General features: G+C 44.5%; 1 protein-coding gene across 3 annotated transcripts in view; it reads left to right on the plus strand.

The window, feature by feature from the left end:
- Positions 1–24,687, plus strand: part of ABCA13 (ATP binding cassette subfamily A member 13) — a 770,386-nt gene that overhangs the window by 439,912 nt on the left and 305,787 nt on the right. For all 3 annotated transcript variants that reach the window (XM_068236514.1, XM_068236515.1, XM_068236516.1), the window contains exons 39-40: positions 16,665–16,822; positions 23,556–23,768. In XM_068236514.1, the coding sequence (XP_068092615.1) occupies positions 16,665–16,822; positions 23,556–23,768 (371 nt within the window). The remainder of the gene's footprint in view (positions 1–16,664; positions 16,823–23,555; positions 23,769–24,687) is intronic.

Raw genomic sequence — 24,687 nt, forward strand, 5'->3', positions numbered from 1 at the left:
TAGGTCCGGTCATTGCTTCAATGTGATACGCAAGCTCCTTCACCGCAGCAAGATAATGATCATGAAGGGGAATTGACACTTGTACATGCCTTTTGTTTTGTTGTTGCAGCCGCAGTGCAGCCAGAAAAATTAGGCAGGCATGTACACGCACCAGAAAATGTTGTATTCTTTTTGTTAGTGGCCACTGCTAGCAGTGGCCTTAAAAATTCAGGAATCCACCTGGAGTCCTGGACCCTGTTGGTGGTGGCAGAGAAGGCAGTCAAGAGGCCTGCAGACAGAGATGCTGTGTGGGGACCGACTTAGTTTTGGGGCAGGCAGCAGTGGCCGGCAGGCAGGCAGGCAGAGAGATGCTGTGTGGGAACTGACTTAGTCTTCGGGCAGGCAGTAGCCCTCCGGGATCCATGCCTCATTAATTTTGATAAAGGTGAGGTACTGAACATTTTTTTGACCTAGGCGACTTCTCTTCTTACTGACAATGCCTCCAGCTGCGCTGAAGGTCCTTTCTGACAGGACGCTTGAGGCAGGGCAAGCCAGAAGTTGGATGGCAAATTGTAACAGCTCTGGCCACAGGTCAAGCCTGTTTACCCAGTTGTCCAGGGGTTCATCGCTGCTCAGAGTGTCTATATCCGCACTTAAGGCCAGGTAGTCGGCTACCTGCCGGTCGAGGCGTTGGAGGAGGGTGGATCCGGAAGGGCTAAGGTGAGGCGTTGGACTAAAGAATGTCTGCATGTCCGACCCCACCATGAGATTGATAGAGCGTCCTGTCCTTGCCTGCGTGGACATGGGAGGAGGAGGAAGATTACTGGCAGTGGCACCTTTATTCCGTTATGTTGTGACATCACCCTTAAATGGGTGCAAGTGCTGCATCTCTTCTGCCTTCTGGTGATTTGGTAACATCTCTTCCACTTTGTGCTTATACTGAGGGTCTAGTAGCTTTGCCACCCAGTACAGGTAATTCCCCTTGAGTTTTTTTTATATGGGGGTCCCTCAACAGGCTGGAAAGCATGAAAGACCCCATCTGCACAAAGTCGGATGCCGACCTACTATCCATTTCCTCTTGCTCTTCCTCGGTGATCAAATGGGGGGAAGAGGCACCCTGGTATGTATAAAATAACATACAAAATATTTTTATTTAGCAAATAAATAAATACATAAAAATCATTTTTATGTTACAAAGATTTCGTTACTGAGGTAAGATACCTCATTACCGTTTTTATTTTTAAACTGTTTTTAGATGATTTTATACATGCCAGGGCGCCTCTTCCCCCCCTATTTGTGCATTGTACACCCTCGTACATAACTTGTTCAAGGGGTGGTGACAGTATACCTGTGGCTGCCACCATGGTGGACACCTGTCTCCGGTCTTTCTAAGAGAGCGACCTCTTCCGGGTCCTTCCAGGACCACCCAGAGTGGAGTCGGGTTTATGGTCTCCACCTGCTTCCTGTGGTTGGTTGCTTCTTGCAACCCTCCATTGTGAGTAGCATTCTTCATCTTACTTTTTTCCCTCTTTAACATTGACATACAACACTATTGGGCTCCCGCCTTTTTGTCTCCTGTGCCTTTTTCTACAGGGTGCCTCGACACCTCCACCACAATTTTTCCTCAGGGATGTCAGGTAAGTTCTCCTCCTCCCCCCAGCCATGAAAAATACCACGGGAAAGGTGAGCAGCACAAGCCCCCTGTGACGCCTGCTGCGGTTGTTCTTCCGCCTCCTCCTCAAAAAAACCACCTTCCTCATCTGACTCCTCTTCCCCAGATGACTCCTCCTCCCCCCTCCTCTATGCTGCTGCAGGTGTTGAGGACAAATCTGGTTCTGGTCATGATGTTTCCAACAACTCTTCCTCCTCTTCCTGTTCACGCTCCTCTATAGCTTGATCCACCAATCTACACATGGCACCCTCCAGCAAGAAAGCATATGGGATCAAGTCGCTGATGGCGCCTTTACTGCGACTCACCAGGATTGTCACCTCCTCAAACAGACGCATGAGCCTGCAGGCATTACGCATGAGTGTCCAGTACTTCGGCCAGAAAATGCCCAGCTCCCCAGAGCATGACCTTTTGAGCGTAGCTGTACAGATAGTCGTTGACAGCTTTCTACTGTTGTAGCAGGCAGTCAAATATGAGAAGCATTGAATTCCAGCGAATTGGGCTATCGCAAATCAAGCGCCTCAAGGGCAAGTTGTTTCTCTGCTGAATATCAGCCAAGCGCGGCATGGCCGTGTAGGAACGCCTGAAATGACCACACACCTTCCTGGACTGCTTCAGGACCTCCTGTAATCCTGGGTACTTACACAGAAATCTTTGGATTATAAGATTCAGCACATGTGCCATGCTGGGTACATGTGTCAACTTTCCCAAACTCAAAGCCGAAATGAGATTGCTGCCATGGTCACACACCACGTTGCTGATCTCCAGTTAGTGCGGGGTCAGCCACTGATCCACCTGTTTGTTCAGAGCAGCCAGGAGAGCTGCTCAAGTGTGACTCTCGGCTTTGAGGCAAGACATGTCCAAGATGCCGTGACACCGTTGTACCTGGCATGCAGAATAGGCCCTGGGGAGCTGGGGGTGTGTAGTTGGAGAGGAGATTGCAGCACCAGTAGAGTGGCACTGCCACTCAGATGAGTAGGAGGAGGACGAAAGCAAATAGGATGCAGCAGCCAAGGAGGAGGAGAAGGAGAGGAGGTTGCAGCAGGCCTGCCTGCAAGCCGTGGAGGTGTCACACCTAGGTCCGCTGCACAGCCACGTACTCCCTGCTAGAGATGGGCCGAACGGTTCGCATGCGAACGGTTCCACGTGAACTTTGGTGAATCGCATTCACCTGGACCATGCAAACTTTTGCGGAAGTTCGATTCGCCCCATAATGCACTATGAGGGTCAACTTTGACCCTCTGCATCACAGTCAGCAGGCACATCATAGCCATTCAGGCTACACTAAGCCCTGGAGCCCCCCCCCCCCCACTTATATAAGGCAGGCTCGCTGGCCATGACACTCACTCGTGTGCCTGCTGCAAATAGACAGACTAGGGAGAGCTGCTGCAGATTTTTTCTCCTAGGGAAAGATTAGTTAGGCTCTTGGCTTGCTCCTGGCTGATTGTTATTGCTAAAATAGCACCCCTCAACAGCTCTTTTAAGAGCTCTAATGTTTTCCTGGTGTGTTTTTTTTTTGTGTGTTGCTCACTGACACTGACATTATACAGCCCTATCTGTTGCAGCTGGACCTTGGTAATTGTTATTACTGTGCCAGCCAGGCCCTGCCTAACTATCTATACTGGGACACTTACCTATGCCTACCTAACTACTGGGGCACCTACTTACCTATACGGGGACACCTACCTACCTACCTATACTAGGGGACCTACCTATGCCTACCTACCTATACTGGGACTCCTACCCATGCCTAGCTAACTACTGAGGCACCTACCTACCTATACTGGGTCTCCTACCTATGCCTAGCTAACTACTGAGGCACCTACCTATGCCTACCTACCTATACTGGGTCTCCTACCTATGCCTAGCTAACTACTGGGACACCTACCTATGCCTACCTACCTATACTGGGTCTCCTATCTATGCCTAGCTAACTACTGAGGCACCTACCTACCTATACTGGGTCTCCTACCTATGCCTAGCTAACTACTGAGGCACCTACCTATACCTACCTACCTATACTGGGATTCCTACCTATGCCTACCTACATACAAGAAGATAATAAGGTCGTTGCTTCATTGTGGACAGACCAAATTTGATCAGCTTGACAGTCACTGTTGTTCTATCATTGAGCTACCACAGCCCGGCGACCATATGGGCTGGAAAACTGCCACGGCCTGCACTCTGGCCATGTTGCGCACCAGTCCAGCACGGCCGTCACTACGCAAACAGCTGTTGCGGTGCGTTACACAGTGAGTTTGGTGTGTCAGTGTGAAGCAGTACTCTAATTACACTCCCTGATTGATGCATACACATGCAAGATTTTCTAAAGCACTTTAGGCCTGCAATTTAGCATTCAATGTGATTTCTGCCCTTAAAACGCTGCTTTGCGTCAAATCCAGATTTTTTCCCCGGGACTTTGGGCATGTATCCCACTCCGCCATGCCCCCCTCCAGGTGTTAGACCCCTTGAAACATCTTTTCCATCACTTTTGTGGCCAGCATAATTTTTTCTATTTTTCAAAGTTCGCATCCTCATTGAAGTCTATTGCGGTTCGCAAACTTTTACGGTTCGCGAACCTAAAATCGGAGGTTCGGCCCATCTCTACTCCCTGCTTGCCAGTGGTCACTAGGTTGACCCAATGTGCTGTTTGAGTAATGTAACTGCCCTGACCGTGCTTTGCAGACCAGGCATCCGTGGTCAGATGGACCCTTGACTCAACGCTGTGTGCTAGAGATGACACCACTTGCCTTTCAACATCACGATACAGTTTGGGTATTAAAAATAATTGCGGTCTGGTATCTTTCAATGCGGTGTCCCAATCGCCACAAATTTTCGGAAGGGCTCAGAGCCCACCAGCTGGTATGGTAACAGTTGGCGAGCTAACAGTTCCGCCAAGCCAGCTGTCAGATGCCGGCCAAGGGGGTGACTGGCAGACATGGCTTCTTCTGCTCAAATATTTCCTTAACGGACATCTGGCTGCTGTGGGCAGAGGAGCAGGAACTGCTCAAGGTGAGAGGTGGAGTGGAGGAGGGTGGCTGTGAAGGTGCAAGGGATAAAGCGGCTGAAGATGCTACCCCTAAAGGAGGAAGAGGAGGTAGAGGGTGGCTTTGCGTTTGTGTGCTGCTTTTCCTCAGGTGGTCATCCGATTGCCGTTTGTGCTTTTTCATCATGTGCCTTCATAAGGCAGTTGTCCCTACATGGGTCTTGATCTTTCCACGACTCAGATGTAGCCTTCAAAACAACAATCCACCTAAATTATTTTTGTTTAAGCAATCTATCCTGATTGCCACCCCTAATAGACCCGTGTATACGGTCTATAGCCACAAACCTGAGTCCACTGAAGTCCCCATCATGATATTGTCTGAAGTGGTGGATTTGACGCTTTTGATACTATGAATGTGTTCAGAAATACGTTCACGTAATTCCAGTGTGGTCTTTCCAATGTAAAAAGCCCCACAGGGATAAATCAATAGATATACAACAAATTTAGTCACTCAGTTAACGTAGTGTGAAAGTATCCACTGTCTACCGTCCGGAAGCAACACAGACCCACCAACATGTATATATCTGCAACATTCGCACCCACCGCATGTGTAGGTGCCCATGATGACCCAACAATGTGGTCGTGACTCCCCAACTCCCTCAAAATGGCCCCTCACCAGCGAGTCCCTTAGTGAGGGTGCCCTCCTGAAGGCAATAGTAGGTCTGGGTGAAACATGAGAAGACAATCGCGAATCGTTGCATAGGAGATACCAATATTTATCAAGAATATTGGTAATCTTTTGATGTCCAGAACAATACCGGGTACAAAACCTTGTTTTGTAGGATTCAGTGCTTTATTGCAATTAAGAAATTTGTCAAGGTCACTGCTCAAACCTCTCCTGTATGCCTTTTTAAGAATTTTGTTATTATAGCCTCTAGCATGAAATTTTGTACGTAATTCGCCCGCCTCTCGCACAAAGGAATCCTAGTTGGTGCAATTGCGGCGTACTCTCAGGTACTGGCCCACAGGGATGCCTCTGATTGTGTGTGCAGGGTGACAGCTGTTAGCTTGTAGAAGGGCATTAGTTGATGTCTCCTTCCTGTATAGGCTGGTAAAAATATGTCCTGTTTCATCACAATTGACCATGAGATCCAAGAATGGAATCTCATGTGAGTGACAGTTGGCGGTGAACCTTAGATTATGGTCATTCCCATTGATATGCTCCACAAATTCTAATAAACTGGCTTTACTGCCAGACCACAGTACAGTACAGTATCATCTATGTACCTGTGCCAGACTAATATCCGGCACAGGTACACAGAGAGGTCATTGTCTGCGAAAAGCTCCCGTTCCCACTCCCCCAGGTACAAGTTGGCATAGGACAGAGCACACATGGTACCCATTGCCGCCCCCTGCACCTGGAGGTAGTGTTCTCCATCAAAAACAAAAATGTTATTAACAAGCAGAAACTGTAGGAGCGTCAATAGGAATTTGTTATGTCTGGCATGTGCCAAACCCAATTCACCCAGGAAGGAACCAACCGCCACAATGCCCTGATCATGAGGGATAGATGAATATAGGGCCTCGATATTCAGGGTGACAAGCATGACACCAGGAGGTGCCTGCAAGCCATCAACTGATCTTAAAAAGTGAGAGGTATCTTTAATATAGGATGGGAGGGACTGCACATGCAGTTGAAGGTGTTTATCAATGTACACACTTATATTTTCAGTTAGTGAACCACAGCAGGACACTATTGGCCGACCTGGCTGCTTTACCAATTTCTTATGGATCTTAGGAAGTGCATAAAAAGTAGGTGTAACTGGATGTAGCACCTTCATAAAATCATAAACCTCATTAGAAATGATACTGCATTACAGTGCCTCATCTAGGATTGCAAAAAGCTCAACCTGGCAGCGTGCCACCTTGGATGCCGGGACCCTCCTGTAACAATCACGTTGGGACAAAATCTGCATACGCATATCCCTGTAGGCCAGTCCAGACATAACTACAACATTGCCACCTTTATCAGACGGTTTGATAACCCAATTTTTCTTTGACTTCAATTCCTCAATTGCTGACAACTCCTCCTCCAAGAGATTGGCAGGCGCAGCACATACATGAAGTTGCATGATTTCCCTTTCCACCGAGGCAACAAAAGTTTGTAAGCTGGAATTCAAAGAGAGAGGTGGATATTTCTGGGACGTGTTCCTAAACTGATCGTTCTTCACTTCGCCTGAGAGGGAGGGGTGAACGACAAGGCAGGGGGGCCCCCGTCTCCACGCAAGGGCCCCAAAAAAATACACATCACAAGAACATTAGCTCTCAAAAGAGCTGTTTTGTGGTGCTTTTCAGCAACAAATATCAGCAAGGAGCAAGCTAACAAGACCTAACTAAGCTTTCCCTATCTCTCCAGCAATGTCTCTCCCTTATCTTATCTCTCACTACAGGCAGCAGACAGAGTGAGAACATGGCCGACACTGCTGACTTTTTTAAGGGGGGGGGAGTCTCCTGGAGGGAGTGCAGCCTGATTGGCTGCCATGTGTCTGCTGACTGTGATGTAGATGGTCAAAGTTTATCCCAATGCTTTAGTATAGGGGGCGGGTGGAACACGCTAAGTGTTCGCGGTTCGACGCAAACGCGAATCCGCATTGTTCGCGAGAATATGTTTACAGGTGAACCATTCGGGCCATCTCTATAGAAATTATGCATGATATGTTATGGAGGAAAGGAGAGTATATCACCTATATAGACAGGGATTCTTCACAGTGATGGCAGCCATTAACAATACAATTCTCCGGACGATCAATGGTCTAATTCGATCATGGTATCAGTTGAAAACAATAATTCGGGCTGCTATGCAACTCGATCAGATTGATGGAATCAATCCGTTTTTTTTTTTTGCATTGATTCCATTAAACTGATCCAATTGCATAGCAGCTTTCCTTCTGTTAGTGGGCCCTAGTCCTGATCTGGATAGCCAGTTAATTCATGAGCTGATAAGAGAAAAATTCAACTCAAAAGATGCACATAATTTGTGTGCCTCAGTGTGGAATTCCTTAACTCCGTTAAGGGGCTCAGTTGCAGAGTGTCACCTGGCACTACAGCTATGACTTCTGTATACAGTATATGCACAAATCTGCATAATGAAAGGAATAGAGTAACTTACCCATTGTGTGTTATGCGTTACATAAACAAAAAAAGTAGCCATTTACACAGCTCTGTTCCAACAGTGACACCACAGGCCTTATAATACATGCAGAGGGATCGGGGGGGGGGTAATCTTCTGGTAAAAAAAAAAATAGCCCATTACACAGCTTTGTTCCAACAGTGACACAGCAAGCTTTAAAACACAGGCAGAGGGCCCCGAGGAGGGTCTGAAAAAAACTCTGTTCTGCTCTCCACACCCTGCTGCTCATAACACAACTAAGTGGAGTTCCTCATTTTCAAAGGGGTAAACTATATCTGGTGACCCACAAAGTTGATTGGCAAAAGTGACTTAATTATAATAACTACAGGTACTGTTATTTCTTTAGAAATGACAGCAAATTTATAGCGATCACCACCTTTATAAATGGGGTTCTTAGCTTTCTGAAGTCATACTAATAGAACAGGGCAAATATGTTATTCATTTTGAGCTCACATACATTTATGTTAATTGTATGCAAATATCAGCTAATGCCTATAGCCTGGTGCACACTTTCAGTTTTGATTGGCCAATTACTGACCAATGTTGCCATCTCTATGTAGTATGAGAGCTTACCTGTACAATGTGCTCATAGTATTTAATATCTTTTTAACCTTTTACTACATGGAGGTGGTAAAATTGGTCAGTGATTGGCCAGTCACAATTGAAAGTGTGTATCAGGCTTTAAACTGGTCCATTTCCAAACTGCATACATTTGTAGAAAACTAATATATTCATCAACTCGAAATGATTAGCATCTCATTGACCATTTCTATATGGTAAAATAGTGGCTTCAATGATTTCTGACCAGACCAGAAGCATCAACACTTTGACATCAGATACTGCTGCATGCCTGTTTAGGATCAGTGATTCCGAGAGTATGAAAGCTAAGGACAGACGGGCAAACAACATTTTCTGAAGGATGCCAGCAATTCAGCCTATTTATTATCCTTTTGGTACAGGTTTCTTTAAAAAAATGATAAACAGCTATGCCTAGGGTAAATAAAAAATAAAACTATTAGGTGATTTGGAAGTCATATGCGCAAAATGGAAAAACAGCATTTCCCACATCAAGAATGGAAGATGTCTTATTTACATAGTTTCTGTTAGTTATGTAAATTTGTTCAGCACGCTGAAGATTAAACCACTGGAATACAAATTAATTAATTACGTATGCATTGATGATGAGATTATTACCCCTAAGGACTTCAGAAGCACACTTATAATGTGCTCAAAATATATAAATTGCTAATATTAACCTTTCAGTAAGTGTCATTTATGATTATGTTTATGCTCTCTCTCTTTGTTATGATATATATATATATATATATATATATATATATATATATATATATATATATATTGTGATGGTCAGAGCAGATATCTGCTTGGTTCTGGCCTGGATGTGAAGGAAATGGTCCTGGATAATGACTTTTGTTGCAATTTAGCAACAACATTATCTGGTAGATTAGTTTGGGATCCAGGGCTGGCGTGTATTGGGAGAAAGGTGGGCCTTACACGCCACTCCTCCAAGTCCAGGCCTGTGTTTGGCAGAGAGGGTGTTAATGGATTCACCTGTGTGAATATGGATAAGTACCTGCATCAGGCAGGATGCAGTGGGCTGTATGTGGAGCAAGCAGGCTCCAGAAAGGCTGTGCAGCCAAGAGGGCTGCCAGGCCTGTAGCAGCAGGGAAGCTGCTGATGTGGAAGTGCTGGAGGGGAGTTGGACTCCAGTACTGGAAAACCAGGAGAAGCCTGGGAAAAGGTGAGTGACACCAGGACTGTCATTAGGCCCGTGGCAGGGTGTCACTGAAAAGCCAATGTGGCTGAAGAAGGCTGTATAATTTTGTGCTGTGCCGACAGTGTGATTACTGCATACTCAGAGTGGTCTATTTTGTTGCTGTTTATGGACATTGTTTGACAGACAATAAAGTGGAATTGTTTTATTTTTACCCTAAAAAGACTCACTGGCTGGTGTGTTATGACCCTTGATGCTGCTGATCTACTCTACCATTGAGTTATAAACCCCCAGAATATCACAATTGGTGCTCGGATGCGGGCAGAGCAAAGGAGTTCACACCAGCAGTGAAAGGGTTAAATATCAGTCTGCAAGAGTAAAGGACATTTTTTTTTTTGCTTGCTGCACTTTTTATGAAGTTTTTTGCGAGTGGATTAACTTCATAGTACAGAGATGGGTCGCAAGAAAAAGTGTCCAACTGCTGTCCAAGAGAGATGGTTCGCAGACAGCGATGAATGGTTTGAGCATATTATCATGCAAGATTATGAGAATCGCCTAAAAGCACAAGAACACGTTTCTGTGGGGAGAAGCTTGTAGCAAGTGCACACAGGTGTGTCAGACCAAGATGTCATTGCAAAGCAGGTTCATGTGTTTGCAAATTGCTCTGTGGAAGCTGAGCCAGCATGGAAGCAGCAGCAGAGGAATGCATTTCTGCAGCCGGTTCAGAGTAATGCACCTGTGTTGGAGGAAGAGGATCGCTGGGGTCCAATGCTTGTCAGCGATTGGATGGATGTCGTTACCAGGGGTAACCAACCTGGGAAAAGTGTGGGCTCCACAAGATGGGGAGCGCAAAAGTTTTCAATTGGAAGTGTCGTTACCAAGGGTAACCAACCTGCACTAGAGAGTGTGATGTCCAAGAGCTTGGACGTGCCAAAGCAGCGGATGGCGAGTGTCGTTGCCAAGGGTAACCAGCCTGCATCGGATAAGAGGGTGATGTCCAAAAGTCTGGAGAAGCCAAAGCAGCGGATACAGAGTGCTGCTTCCAAAGGCCACCAGAGGAAGCTGGATCACCAAAAGCCGGAGCAGCAGGAGCTGTGTGTTTGCTTTCAGCGGGGTCTGGGAACCCCAAAATGTTTGATGCATGCAAGTGAACGTGCACAGTCAAGTTGCTGTCAAGTTGTGGGAAAAGCAAAGCCTGGAGAGGAGGGCTTATTCTCCTCGCACCTGAACTGCACGCTGTCGCCAAGAGGAACTGCGACTGGAGCTGGTAAGTAATGTGCATGCTGGAATTGTGGAAAGTACTGTACTGTCCGTGACTATCACTGGCAGCCTCAGTGGTGTGGCTGGTTCTGTGGGGCCACCAGTGCCTGGAAGGGGTCGCACTGTCATGTGTGGCAAGAATGGCCCAGTATTGGATATAACTATCATAGCTGGTCAGATGGGTTGCAGAGGTTGGTGTGATCCTTCCTGCAAAGTCTCTGCAGTAAATAGTGCATTGCTCCCCTTGATATGTCCCATCAGTGAAAATGTGCGCACTGCCACTGTTATAGTGCAAACCAAGCTGGGTGAAGTAACCCAGGAACTGGTGAAATGTGATAATGCTGAATTTGATGTCTTACTGGGGACTGACTGTGCATTATTCTGGGACTTATGGTACAACCAGCATGTGGAGAGAAGCTTAAAATCAGAGCCTGTGAATGTTGATAATTTCATATATGGTTTTCCTGAGAATGTGAAGCTTCCTAGCGCTGGGTTTGAACCAGAGTGGCTTAAGTCGCCAGTTTGTGAAGGGTTAAACTCAGTGCTAGGTGTGCAGAATGTTCTGGGTAACGCTGCTGCAACATTGCAGGAAACAAAAATGGTTGCTGATGATTGGAAAACTGACATGACAGAAGATCGGAAATTTCTAAATCTGTTTAATTTGTCTGACGTGTGTAGTGAAAGCCCCCTGGTGGTAGATAGTTTTACCACAGGTATAGAAGTGCTGTCTAAAGAGTGCTCTAACCTGGTTGCAGCTGAAAATGAGATTTCTGATTAAGGCTAATTTCACACCAGGACATTGCGTTAGAGGGGGCGTTAAGGTCGCATAACGTCCCCCTAACGGAACGCCTGGTGGTGCTGGATCTGGACGTCACAACGTGCAGTGCATATTAATTAGCCATGTGCCTGGCCACTCTCCGCTCCTCCACAAGATTACTGAGCATGTGCAAGCAGTCTAACACGGCTCAGCCGCGTCTAAAGTACTGCATGCAGTACGTTGTCTTGTGACGCAGCGTTACAATGTAACGCAACGTGGGCACTGTGAACAGCCCCATTGATTTTTCATTACTGTGCGGTGGGCTGCGTTACAGGCTGCTCTAACGTGCGCCTGTAACGTCCCACTGTGAAACCAGCCTTAAGTCTCAGAGAAGCAATGGACCAACATGACAGGGAAAGTCTCACTGGTGAATATTTGAGTGAATTAGATCCTGGTGTGAACTGTCCCACTGCTGTCTATCAGGAATTGTGTTTTTCCACTAATATTCCTGTACCTGCTGTGGAAGGTTCTTCTGATAGAGAGATAGCATCAGGCAGTCAGGGAAAAGGGTTTCCACAAATTAACCCCATCCCTTCAGATGACAGTGTGTACAACCAACATGCAAATCTAATTGAAGTCCAGTGTGAAAGCTTATCTGCAGCTTGTTTGGAATGTGCTGAATTCACAGTCACCAGTAAAGTGCCAGTTAGTCAGGAAAAATGTTCATCTGATGTTTACCCTGTCTTTTCTGATATCATTTGCAAGCAAAATTCTGAGGTAAATGATGACCATAATGCAAAAATATGCGAAGTGGATTTTAGTCACTTAGAGTCTCCACAGTTAGTGGTAAAAGTTCCTGTTAACCCTAGTATAAAATCAGAACAAAATGGGGGGTGTCCTGGGAATAGTTTTACAGGACAACCGAATGCAGAAGAGGCAGAAAATGAGGATGCTGTCCCTTTAATTGCCATGGCAGAAGGTGTGCAAGTTGAGATGTTTGCCCTGGGAGTAATTATGTGTACTGTGATTAAGTATATTATGGATAGTGAGCCCAAACATTCTGATACTGTCCCCATTAGTGTGGTGAATTCAGCAGGTGGGAACTGTGAGGAAAAACCTGTACAGGAGGCATTATTGGCCGATTTGGTAGATGAAAGGTTTCATCTGCGTTCTAAGTCAAATAATGCAAATGATAATGCTCCATCAGTCGGTATTGAAAATGGGTATGAAAGTGTTGCCCATGTCGGTCAATGTGATGCACCAGGAAATGTATTCAGTGATATGGTTAATTCATGTTTCAAGGCAGAGGTTGAAAGCCAAATGGAAATCAATTCTTGGGCAAATGCATTTAAAATGTCTCATGCAGATTCCGGGGCAATGTATGCAATGCAGATAGGAGAAAATCTGCTTGTGGAAAAATTAGCAAATGAAGAATGTGAAATTTGTGATGCAACCAGTATGTATAATTCAGGTTCCAAGATGGTCAGGGTTAACATGCAATGTGAATGTAAACTTGTGCTAACCAGCTAGATGGATTGTCAGGGGCTGGTACAGTTAGAAAGGGGGTGGTTCCAGCAAGTGCTGATGACAAGCCCTTACTGGAAAAGAGAGCAACACCCCAAGAGTTAGGAGCAGGTAAAACTGATGCCAAGGGAGAAAAAAGATGGAATTACTCCAGTGATGCCAGTTTGCATAAAGCGAGGTAAACGGGGAACTGTTAAAAAGTGGCTGCTTGGAAGAAGTCCTGTTTAGACACCTGGTGGAGACAGGTAGTTCTCCAGCTGTAGAAGGGGGACTTCGCCACGAAAAAGTATTGGAAAGTTGTTTCCCAAAGATTCAGGAAACTGGCTACGTGAAAGAAGTCGTGCTTAGACAGCTGAGGAAGAAAGGTGGATCTTCAGCTGTAGAAGGGGGACTTCGCCACCAAGTGTCTTGTCCCGCCATAGATCACCGCCTGGGCGTTGATCTGAGGGGGGGGATATGTGATGGTCAGAGCAGATGTCTGCTTGGTTCTGGCCTGGATGTGAAGGAAAAGGTCCTGGATAATGACTTTTGTTGCAATTTAGCAACAACATTATCTGGTAGATTAGTTTGGGATCCAGGGCTGGTGTGTATTGGGAGAAGGGTGGGCCTTACACGCCACTCCTCCAAGTCCAGGCCTGAGTTTGGCAGAGAGGGTGTTAATGGATTCACCTGTGTGAATATGCATAAGTACCTGCATCAGGCAGGATGCAGTGGGCTGTATGTGGAGCAAGCAGGCTCCGGAAAGGCTGTGCAGCCAAGAGGGCTGCCAGGCCTGTAGCAGCAGGGAAGCTGCTGATGTGGAAGTGCTGGAGGGGAGTTGGACTCCAGTACTGGAAAACCAGGAGAAGCCTGGGAAAAGGTGAGTGACACCAGGACTGTCATTAGGCCCGTGGCAGGGTGTCACTGAAAAGCCAGTGTGGCTGAAGAAGGCTGTATAATTTTGTGCTGTGCCGACAGTGTGATTACTGCATACTCAGAGTGGTCTATTTTGTTGCTGTTTATGGACATTGTTTGACTGACAATAAAGCGGAATTGTTTTATTTTTACCCTAAAAAGACTCACTGGCTGATGTGTTATGACCCTTGATGCTGCTGATCTACTCTACCATTGAGTTAAAAAAAACCAGAATATCACAATATATATCACATAACACATAAGTTCATGACCTTCCATGGTCAGCTTCCAATGCTAAGACCATATTTCATATGGGGTAGTCAATAAGAATAAAAGGGAACACACAACAAAGCAAGAAACATACTTTTTTTTTTTAAATGTATTATGCTCAATAAAATATTTACTTTTGATGCAAATTAAGGATTACTGTGTTCTTCCACCTGGGACCTTTTTTCATAGTTTGGGCAACATTCGGGAAAATAACAGTAGGAAGTACAGCTGAATATACTTCTTCCTCCACTAGATGTAGCACCCCCCTTCCTGTGTCCTGTGGGCAATGTGTCTCCTTGTCCCCTACACACAGCCTGCAGTGAGTGAATGTGTAGCAGTAGGGTGAGTACAGAGAATTAGCAGGTAGAGGTGGCAGGATTTGTTTAGTGTTTCAGAAGTTGCCTGTCATTAGTAGCCATGTACACTGGCTGCTGTAATACCAGAGTAAGCTAGACTATTGAATATGTATCCTGATGGGAGTCATTAATCAATAATGCAGGCCAGACTGATGTTGCACAAGCCAGTGATACAGGCGCTGACAGATGACTTCTGTAGTGAATAGAGAATCAAGCTCCAGGAACTTTAGATTAGCTTGATTGCAGCCAGGTAATCTTATCTCTTTTCCCAGCTCCCCATTCCACCTTGTTGTCTTCCCCATGACCCTTTCTTCTTTTTAGATTTTAGTGGCCACTTAACAGCATGTCTCTGCCAAACAGCACTGGTGATATCTGCAGTCCTGGTGAGAGGTCTTCCTGCCATTCCTCCTCTCCCACCAGGCTCTCTTTTTTGTGCCTTTACCTATTTATCCCCCTCTTCCTATTCATCCCCCTCTTTCGTATGTCCCCCTTTTCTGACTGTCCTCAAAGGAGCTTACAATCTAATCGTACTATTGTCATAGTCTAATGTCCTACCATATTATTACTGTGTATTTATATAGCACTAACATCATCTGCAGCACCGTATAGAGTACAGAGTTTCATAATGGTTTGCTCCGTCCACATCCTGATAACTCCTTTTCCCCAAAAAATCCCCTAAAATTTGCAGCGACCCACTCAGCGCCCCAACCCGTCAACCCTCCCATCAGAAAAATGAATTGTTTGGGGGGGTTCTGTAAATAATCAGCACCGGATGTCAAATTCCCAAGGTATGCCGCTGGATTGTATACTGAAGGATGAAAGCACAGAACAAATAGACAATACATTTTGTAATCCATGTATAGACCAAGGTTTATTCTAAAATTGTGACTCATCAAAGGTACTACCTTACTGCTGAACACACTCTTGACATTCTTTCTACAACGGAAATGAAATGTTCTTCCTAGCTCTGTTATAGGAGATCCCACACATGTCAATTAAAGCCACTGGACCTGACGGGGCTCAGGGCGGGTTCAGTGGAGCGGCCGTTACTTAAAAGGAGCACAAGTAAGTAAACAGCGCATGTTACGCTGCACTACGCGTAACGTGTGCATAACTCATGCTCCTCTCATCAACCCCTTTGTCCTCTATTTGGAAACATGATCACTTAGCTCAAATGGGTAATAATGCCATCTGAAATCCCCTTATAAACAATGCCAGTTGCATGTCTGTCATGCTGAGCTTTTGGAGCAATTAGTACAGAAGTCAGACAACTAGCTTTGTTTATTATATAATAAAGATGGCAGCTTCCGTAATCATCGTACTTCAAGTCTTTTTTTCTTATGATTTGGATTACACTTGTTATGACAGAAATATTGCGGTTGCCATTTCTGACCAAATATTAGCATTCTGGTTGCAGTTATGATTGAGGCTATGTTCACAGTAGTGCGTTGTGGTGAGACGTAACAGCTGTCTTGTAGATGAGCTTGCCGCACTGCAAAGCACCACCTATGCAATGTTCTTAGGTGCACTGCGGTATAACAGCTCACAGCATTGTAATACAACGACCTGGGTTAACAGTGTAACATATTTTTCATTGACTGTACTCATCACTGTATGAAATGCAACACCCAGATAACATGCAGCGCTGCTTTCCTAATCCACTGTGTATTGTTCCTGCTGTTACAGGTAATGCAAAGCAACACCCACTGTGAACCTAGCCTCACTTGCTATAATACATTTAAATCACTTACATGGGGAAGGCTGTAGATAATTATTCTAACTTTACAATTCTGCACACTGTATTTGTTCATTCCATTGGGGTAGATTATTAACTTATTGATAAAGTAACTAGAGTGTCACCATCACTGCATTTTCTCACTCAGTTAGCAAAACTGTAAAGGCTTTTAAGTTCTATCAAAAAAGACGATTTCAAGCACCACCAGTCTGTTTATGTAACATAATTACTATATGATAAAAGCAGACATTGTATAGTAAATCATGTGATATAACAGTATTGTAATTTTTTTTATAATTAAAAATGCAGGCTCTACCATAGCTTTTACGACTCAAAATCTGGATGAGGCTGAATTTCTAAGCGACAAAGTTGCCATAATCCAACAAGGAAAGTTAAGATGCTATGGCTCTCCATCATTTCTTAAGGAAAAATATACACAAGGTCGTGAGCTGACTCTCACTAAGAAGGTAATGTTTTATCACAACAAAGCATTATACTACTCCATTCATCAGCAATAATTAACATTTTCTCCAATGTGCAGCACAATTATGAGAACAGTTTACTGATAACACTAACAACAAAGCCAAATTGTGATGTTGACAATTATAGCTGCACTTTTAATTTACTTCTACTATTGTGACTATTCTTCAGAGTCTATCTACAGAAGTGCACGCATGGCACATTCCACAGGCATCTCCTTCTAGGCTTCTCCAAACAACTGTGGAGTGCAGACAGTCAGTACTTCTATCACATGTAGCTGTTACTAGCAGATTATAGGTACCCCTATCTTTCCCCGTTGGCACCACCAGTTTAGCAAAGCCAAGCTAGACCAAGCCTACTTGTCTTTTTCCTGCAGCATCTCAGCCCAGAATCTGCATTCTGTTCTCCAGTTTGTTGTTTGAGCTGTGCACAGCTTGGCTATCAATCTCTGCCCACAACTGTATTAACCTCATATGAGCCTGTCTACTGCACACTACATGAGGACACAGATCCTAAGCTGGGTGAGATTGTGACTGTGTGTGTATGGAAATAGAGAAAGCGGTGCAGAGTAAGGCAGATAGAGTGTGGCAACACATAGGTACAGAGCATTACTAGTCACTCGGGATGATCAATGAGATCAGGGTCGGACTGGGCCGGTGAAACCCCGGTTGGTCCCATCCCAAAGTCCTGATGCTGCATGGTGTGTTGGTGCACACACAAGCACCAGGATCATGGTCCAGCTAGCAGTCTAGCCTTGCTGCAGGTACACTTTACTGAATGGAGGTGGAGGAGAGAATTTTGGCCCCGGGCAGCAGTAGCAGCATGAGAAATTTTTAATTTTGATGCTTACATATAACAACCTAAAGCAAACAAACAAAAAAGTGCATTTAGTGATCAGTGTATTCAGAAATACATGAATAGGATCAGTTTTATTAATAAGTTAGAATTGCTGTCGAAGATCAGACTCTCACCACTACACAATTCTATTTCCGTATGCTGAAAGTGATTATTTGTGCAACAGCAGGAATATTTATTTGTGGGGAATAACAGTTCTTCTGTTTGATTATTTATCTTGCTGCAGTTGGGAAGCAAAACAAAACAGAACCAGAGAAAATATGTTGCACTGTGTTATGCAAGAGAAACATGCGGGTAGAAAGAAAAAAAGAATTGTAAAAATGATAGCATTTAATGACTTACAAAAAAAATTCAAATCAAAAGGTACTAGATACAAATAACATTCTGAATAGATCTGCAATCAACATTATTTGCATGTTCCCCATATATATAGACCCTTTAATCAGATTGTGTATGTATCCTGTACTTTCAGTTCAGCTTTCATCTGAAAATGTTTGATCTTGGCAGCATGCACAGTTTCTAAAAGTTCACAGATTTATAGAAGTGTTTTTTTTTTATTAAATAGAACAGAAATGGAAGAAAAAGGGGTTTGTCACAAAATTCTGTTTTATTATTCTTTAGGAGGAATTACCAAGGTCAGGGATTGCAACTCAATATTCATTACGCTTACTACAAGAAAATTTATGCGTGCTCAACACCAACCTTAACCCTTACAAGTCTGGCTGTGCAAATCTGGCTAAATTGGCTTATCATGAGGCATTGCTCATGCAAAAATGCATTTGCTTTCGCATGCCAAACTTTGCAGGGACAAAAACTAATACCGCGAAGCGGTTGCGGGAAATAGATCATGCTACATAGCACTATCCAGGAGCGCCACGGGGAGGCTTCCCAATGCCCCCATACAATCGGGGGGACTGCGGGGCCCCAGGCTCTCTCACTGCCTAGGGACCACAGTGTTACCCCGGAGGGGGAGGCTGGGTGGAGCGGACGACCCCCCCCCAAGCGTGGCCAGCGCCGGGGGGGGGGCCATCCGCACCCACCTCCCAAAAACTAAAAACAGGCACTTACCTTAACATCCATTGCGTTCTGCTACTGCGCATAAACCTGGGGGCACTGCATGGGAAAGGAATGAAGTATGGGTCACCCCAAGCTGAGGGCTCAGGGCTGGCTCACACACATCACTCCAGAAGGGTTGTAAGGGTTGTATGGGGGCATTGGGAAGCGCTAATGTAGCATGAACTAATTCCCACAGGGCGATCGCTTTGCGGTTTTGGTTCTTGACCCTGCATATTTTGGCATGCGAAAGCAAATGCATATTTGCATGAGCAATGTCTCGTTATTAGCCAATAGGCCAAATTTGCAAAGCCAGATTTGTCAGGTTCACTTGGTTGATGCACACATTTTCTCTCTGGTATAATTATCATTGCATTTTCTTTCCTTTGGAGGCAAGTGGTGAATGGCTTGTTTTAGGAGGTGAGAGCCCTGGAGCAGGCTGTTTGCACCTGGCCTCCCCTTATGTGTTGCGCCCAGGTCATGCGCATGTAGCAGAACGCAATGGACGTTAAGGTAAGTGCCTGTTTTTAATTTTGGGAGGTGTGTGCGGGCGGCTCTTCCCGGCGCTAGCCATGCTGGGGAGATCGCCTGCACCCCCCAGCCTCCCCCTCCGGGGTGCCGCTGTGTGGGTTCCAGGCAGTGAGAGAGCCTGGGACTCCCGCGGCCCCCCGGTTGAATGTGGGCATTGGGAAGCCTCCTCGTGGTGCCCCTGGATAGTGCTAATGTAGCATGAACTAATTCCCGCAGGGCGATCGCTTTGCGGTTTTGGTTTTTGACCCTGCATATTTTGGCATGCGAAAGCAAATGCATATTTGCATGAGCAATGCAATTAGCATTACATTTTCTTTCCTTTGGAGGCAAGTGGTGAATGGCTTGTTTTAGGAGGTGAGAGCCCTGAAAGTTTTTTTTTCATTTGACTGAAAAATCCAATCAGATTTCCCTGTTTTCCGATTTTTATCGATCCAGAACGCTGGAAATTTTTTGCTGCATTTTTCTAAAGATTGTATGGTATGTGTTAGATTGCCAATTTATTAATATACACACCGTAGCAATTTTCTCAAAATCAGTATAGATATTTACAAAATAGTATGGTGTGTGGCCACCTTAAGACAAATCTGAACATGGATTTTTTAGCCTTTCTGACAGAGCCTGGAAAGTGTAGCTCTGCTAGGAAACAGAAGTAGAAAAGGGGCTTTTGTTGTTCACCTGGTCAGCAGCTGTGAGCTAAAAATGCTGCTTAAGGTGCCCATACACCTAACGATTTTCCCACCGATATACAGCAGATTCTATCACTGTGATCGAATCTGCTGTGAAATCGTTGCGCAAACGCAAATGCAAACGATTGATTTCCGTCCGAAATCAATCGTTACCGGCGATTTCCGTCGAGCCATCTGCGGAAGATTTTGCTCGATCGCCCGCGGGTCGGGAGTACGTCAATAGTGGCGTTCGAATGCCTGACGTTCGAGGCAATACAGCGGCAATACATTACCTGCTCCGCCCAGCGCGAGTCCCCGCTGTTATCGCTAATGTATGTATGCAGGGGGGGAGGGGGGCAGCGGCAGCTCCACAGATGGGAAATTGATTTCATGCTGAAATCGATTCACAATCTGTTTGCAGTAAAGGCAGCCATACGATCCCTCCCTGATCTATCTGTTGGTCGAATCTGATGGCAAATCGACCAGTATATGGCCACCTTTACACAGGTCTGTATTGGAGGAGGCAGGGAGTAGGGTGTGGCCCACACTAAAAATGTCTGCTGCAGCATAGGAAGTAGGGCAGCATGTGCATGTGTTGTCAGATGACACACACACACACACACACACACACACACACAACACACACACATACACCCCCCTGTTTTGGGTTGGTAGGAGATCAAGCGACACTGGCAGTGCGTGGTCTCCCATAGAGAGACAGGGAGTGCGTTTTTACTATCTACAGACAGAAGAACACAGATCAGTCACAACTGAACTATGTGTAAAATATGATTTGGGCCTGATTGACTACTGTTAATTATCTACAGACAGATTAATAAGAAGTGAACTATATGAGAAACTTCTCATATATATTGCTATGAATATTACTTGGCCTATAGAACTAAGGCAATACTGTGGTAAACCCCCAAAAAACTGTTTTGTGAAATATCCCTGCTTATTTATAAAAGCCTCCTCCTTACAGACCCATGAAGATTTGGAACAAATTGGCTGCCCTGAAAAAGCCTGCTTATTATTTATGAAATGACTTAGATCTCAGTCCTCAGAAGCCCCTTATATTTCCGTATTTTTCGGACTATAAGACCCTCCTGACCATAAGACGCACCTAGGTTTAGAGGACAAAAACCAGGGGAAAAAATATATACTAAACCTGGTGCATCCATGGTGAAGAGGCATCTTGTGGATTATGCCCATTTGTACTTCATGCCTGCTTGTACCTCTTGTGTCCTCCTGTGTCCACCTTTGTCCTTGTGTCCTCCTCTATGCTCCTTTCTGACCTCCTCTATGCCCCTTTGTTTTATTTTTTTGTTTTTTTCGCAAACCGTCAGCAGCAATGATACACCATATGCCAACCAGAATTGGCTTCATCAGCACCTTCCCCTTTTTGGGTAAATAGTTGCATCATGGTTTGCCTGGTGTTTTATTAAGTAATCTTTATATTTGCAATATAGTAAACAAACAAAGGAGTGAAAGATAACGAAAAAAGAAAGAAAGAAAAGACTAAGGAAGAAACCAAAAACCTATCACTCTCATGATATGACCAATTGCTTTACCTTGCACACTCCACCTACATCACCACATACATACCTCATACATCTCCCACAAACTTCCCCCCAAGAACTCAACCACCTTTAGGTCCTCTCCTCCTCCTTACTCCCCACCTACAGGCTCCACAGTAACATATGTCCCAGAGAAAGAGTAACAAAGAGAAAAAAAAATACATAAATAAATACCGAATCAGTCAGAGATCCCTTCCCAAATCCGCTTCATAATAATCCATCTTGTGGTAAAAGAACTTTCAGCTGCATCATCTTCACCCACACAAACTCTGTTATTTAGGAAAGTTATAATGTCACCTTTCCATTCTCCATGGGAATATGGTTCCAGATATTTCAATTTCTTAATAATAAGCTTCCTAGCTAGACTTACCCCTAAGTCTACCAATAATTTATGCTCAGGGCCTCCTTCTACTTCTTCTGTACCCTGAATCCCTAAAATTGCCCAACCTGCATCGAAATCCACCCCAGGGGTCAAGTACAAGGAGCAGAATTCCTCCACCTTTACAAGAGCCCTGCACCAAGGGGCAACCCCACATCATGTGTAGAAAAGTTCCTGAGTCCTGCTTGCATTTCCTCTATGCCCCTTTGTGTCCCCCTCTATGCTCTTTTCTGTCCCCATTGTGTCCTCCTCTGCACGGGCACAGTACAGGGAGTCCTTGACATTGCGGCAGGTTGGAGGTTCGTATTGGCAGGTGCTCACAAGTCAGGAACTCCCTGCATTTGGACTATAAGACGCAGTGACTTTTTCTCCCACTTTTGAGGGAGAAAAAGTAAGTCTTATAGTCCAAAAATACAGCACTAAATCCAGCCAGAAAGGTAAATGATGGATCCTTTAGAAATTACCCCAGAGCAATGTAGTTTTAAAATACTTGTGTGAAATCTGTGTGACATTTTTCCTGGCAGAATAATTCCCTTAAATCTCAAGCCCCTAACTTGATTAACCCTTTGATGGAGAAATAAACTATTCCTGTCATGTTAATATATATCTATAAGAATACTGATGAATGCCTACTTACCGTGCTGTTGGTTCTTTGATGCTGAAAGAAAAAAAAATAAGAAAGAATTAGTTATTTTAACATGCCTACCAGTTAGTAGCAGTACTTGGAAAGGTACCTGTTAAGAAGTTGCCATGGCTTTGTGATATAAACTAGAAATAAAAGAGAGAAATAAGATTAGTTTAGTTGTATAGTCCTTACTGTCAAAGATACTATCCAAGTTTTTTTTTAATAAAATAACATAAGCTACAACAACAACAACAAATAACATTTGTAAAGCGTACCTGCTGTTGCTCCAGAATGGAAAGAAGGATCACCTAAAAGGCAAAGAGAAAAAGATTATTAACTTCAGACATATTCTTCCTCCTACTAACTTGTGGATTACAAATTCTTTATGGAAGGAAAACAATCTGCTTTATAACCAGTTCACAGATTCCTTAATGTTGCCTGAAAACAGTGCAATTTCTGCAGTGGAGAATCTCAACCCCAGGAGTTTACTTTTGTCCTCATTCACTCAAATATTTTCACTGAGTAAAATAGTTCAGACTTTGGCAAGGGACAGAAACTGTTAAGAAAATCTACTCAGTGGAATTGATAGTAGGTAGAACATTAGTTTAAACTTATCCAAGGAATGGAAAACTGTTTAGGCCTGGTAACAGCTGAGAGTGTTGAATTAGGTAGAGAGTGTTACTGAAATGAATAATACTTATATAGCAGGAAATGTTGAACTAAATGATTGTGAAATTAACCCTTTTCACCCTGTCCCAGAAGGGTCTAATGAGACTGCAGGACCACTAAATGTAAAAATAATTGCCTGCTGACTTATTACAATGCCAGCATGTTTCAGGGGTGTGCATATTGAATTTATGTACTATGACCGGATCCTGTACCAACAGGAGATTATTTTGAAATTCCACTCTTGAGCAAGGACTGAGGGGGAGGATGTCACCCAATGTTTTGCTTGTGGTTGAATACTGTTCATGTGAAATTTCCTAAAACATAAAAGTCTAAATATTTTTTTTATGCTTTTTCATGTCTGTACAGAATGCTTTCAAAAGTATAACTCAAGTTACAGTACTGGTGCAGGAGTGTATTCCATCAGCATTTCTAAAGGAGACCAGCAACAGTGAACTAATATTTGCAATCCCAGGAAAAGTGGACACAGCAATGTACAAACATCTTTTTGTAAATTTAGACAAACATTTACAGGACCTACACATTTCTGGATACGGAATTACTGACACTACTATGGAGAAGGTAAACGTTTCATTTCCTGGATGAATAAATAATAATTTGTGTTTCTTGTGATGATGCAAATGCACTGCCCGGATAATTGTATGAACATGTTCACATTTCTGCTAGAGATGACCCGAACACTTCGCCGACAAGCACTTCGGGTATTCACACTTCGGGCATTTGCGCTCGCCGCAAGCACATGGTGCTATTCAACCTGACCCTATACATCATCATTGGACTAAACTTTGACCCCTTACATTACAGTCAGCAGGCACATGGCAGCCAATCAGCCTGCACTCCCTCATGAACCCCCCCCCCCCCCCATGCCCTATAAAAATGCTGCAGCGCCTGCCATGTTCCAGTCTTTCTTTAGTTGGAATAGGGAGAGGAAGGGACAGAGCTTACTGTAGATAGGGAAAGCGTTAGCTAAATCTGTTTTTTTTATCCTCGCTGACTGACTTGCTATCAAAGAACCTCCAAACAGTCCTTCTGAGGGCTACTTCAGCCTTCTGCTGCTTTTTTTCACGTGTGTGTGTGACGCTCCACAGCCCACAGGCACCCACCCAGAGCTGTGCCCAGTGCCCACTATAATTGTGTGTCACAATAGACACAAGCACAATAGTGCTCCAGGGAGTCTGTTATTATCAATGTATTGTGTTTGAACTGTTGCATTCTCAGTGTCTGTCTGATAGTCAGCAGACAGAGCCCACTGGACTTGAGTCACAGCTGTGCCCACTTCTAGTGATATTTGTGTGCCTCCATAACAGCACACAAGCGGAGTACTAAGTACTGCTCCAGGGCATCTGTTATTATCACTGTATTGTGTTTGAACTCTTGCATATTCTCAGAGTCTGTCTGATAGTCAGCAGACAGAGCCCACTGGTGCTCAGTCAGAGCTGTGCCCACTTCTAGTGATATTTATACAAGCACAGTACTACCA

Source organism: Hyperolius riggenbachi, chromosome 5, assembly GCF_040937935.1.
Source record: "Hyperolius riggenbachi isolate aHypRig1 chromosome 5, aHypRig1.pri, whole genome shotgun sequence".
NCBI classification, from domain to species: Eukaryota; Metazoa; Chordata; class Amphibia; order Anura; family Hyperoliidae; genus Hyperolius; species Hyperolius riggenbachi.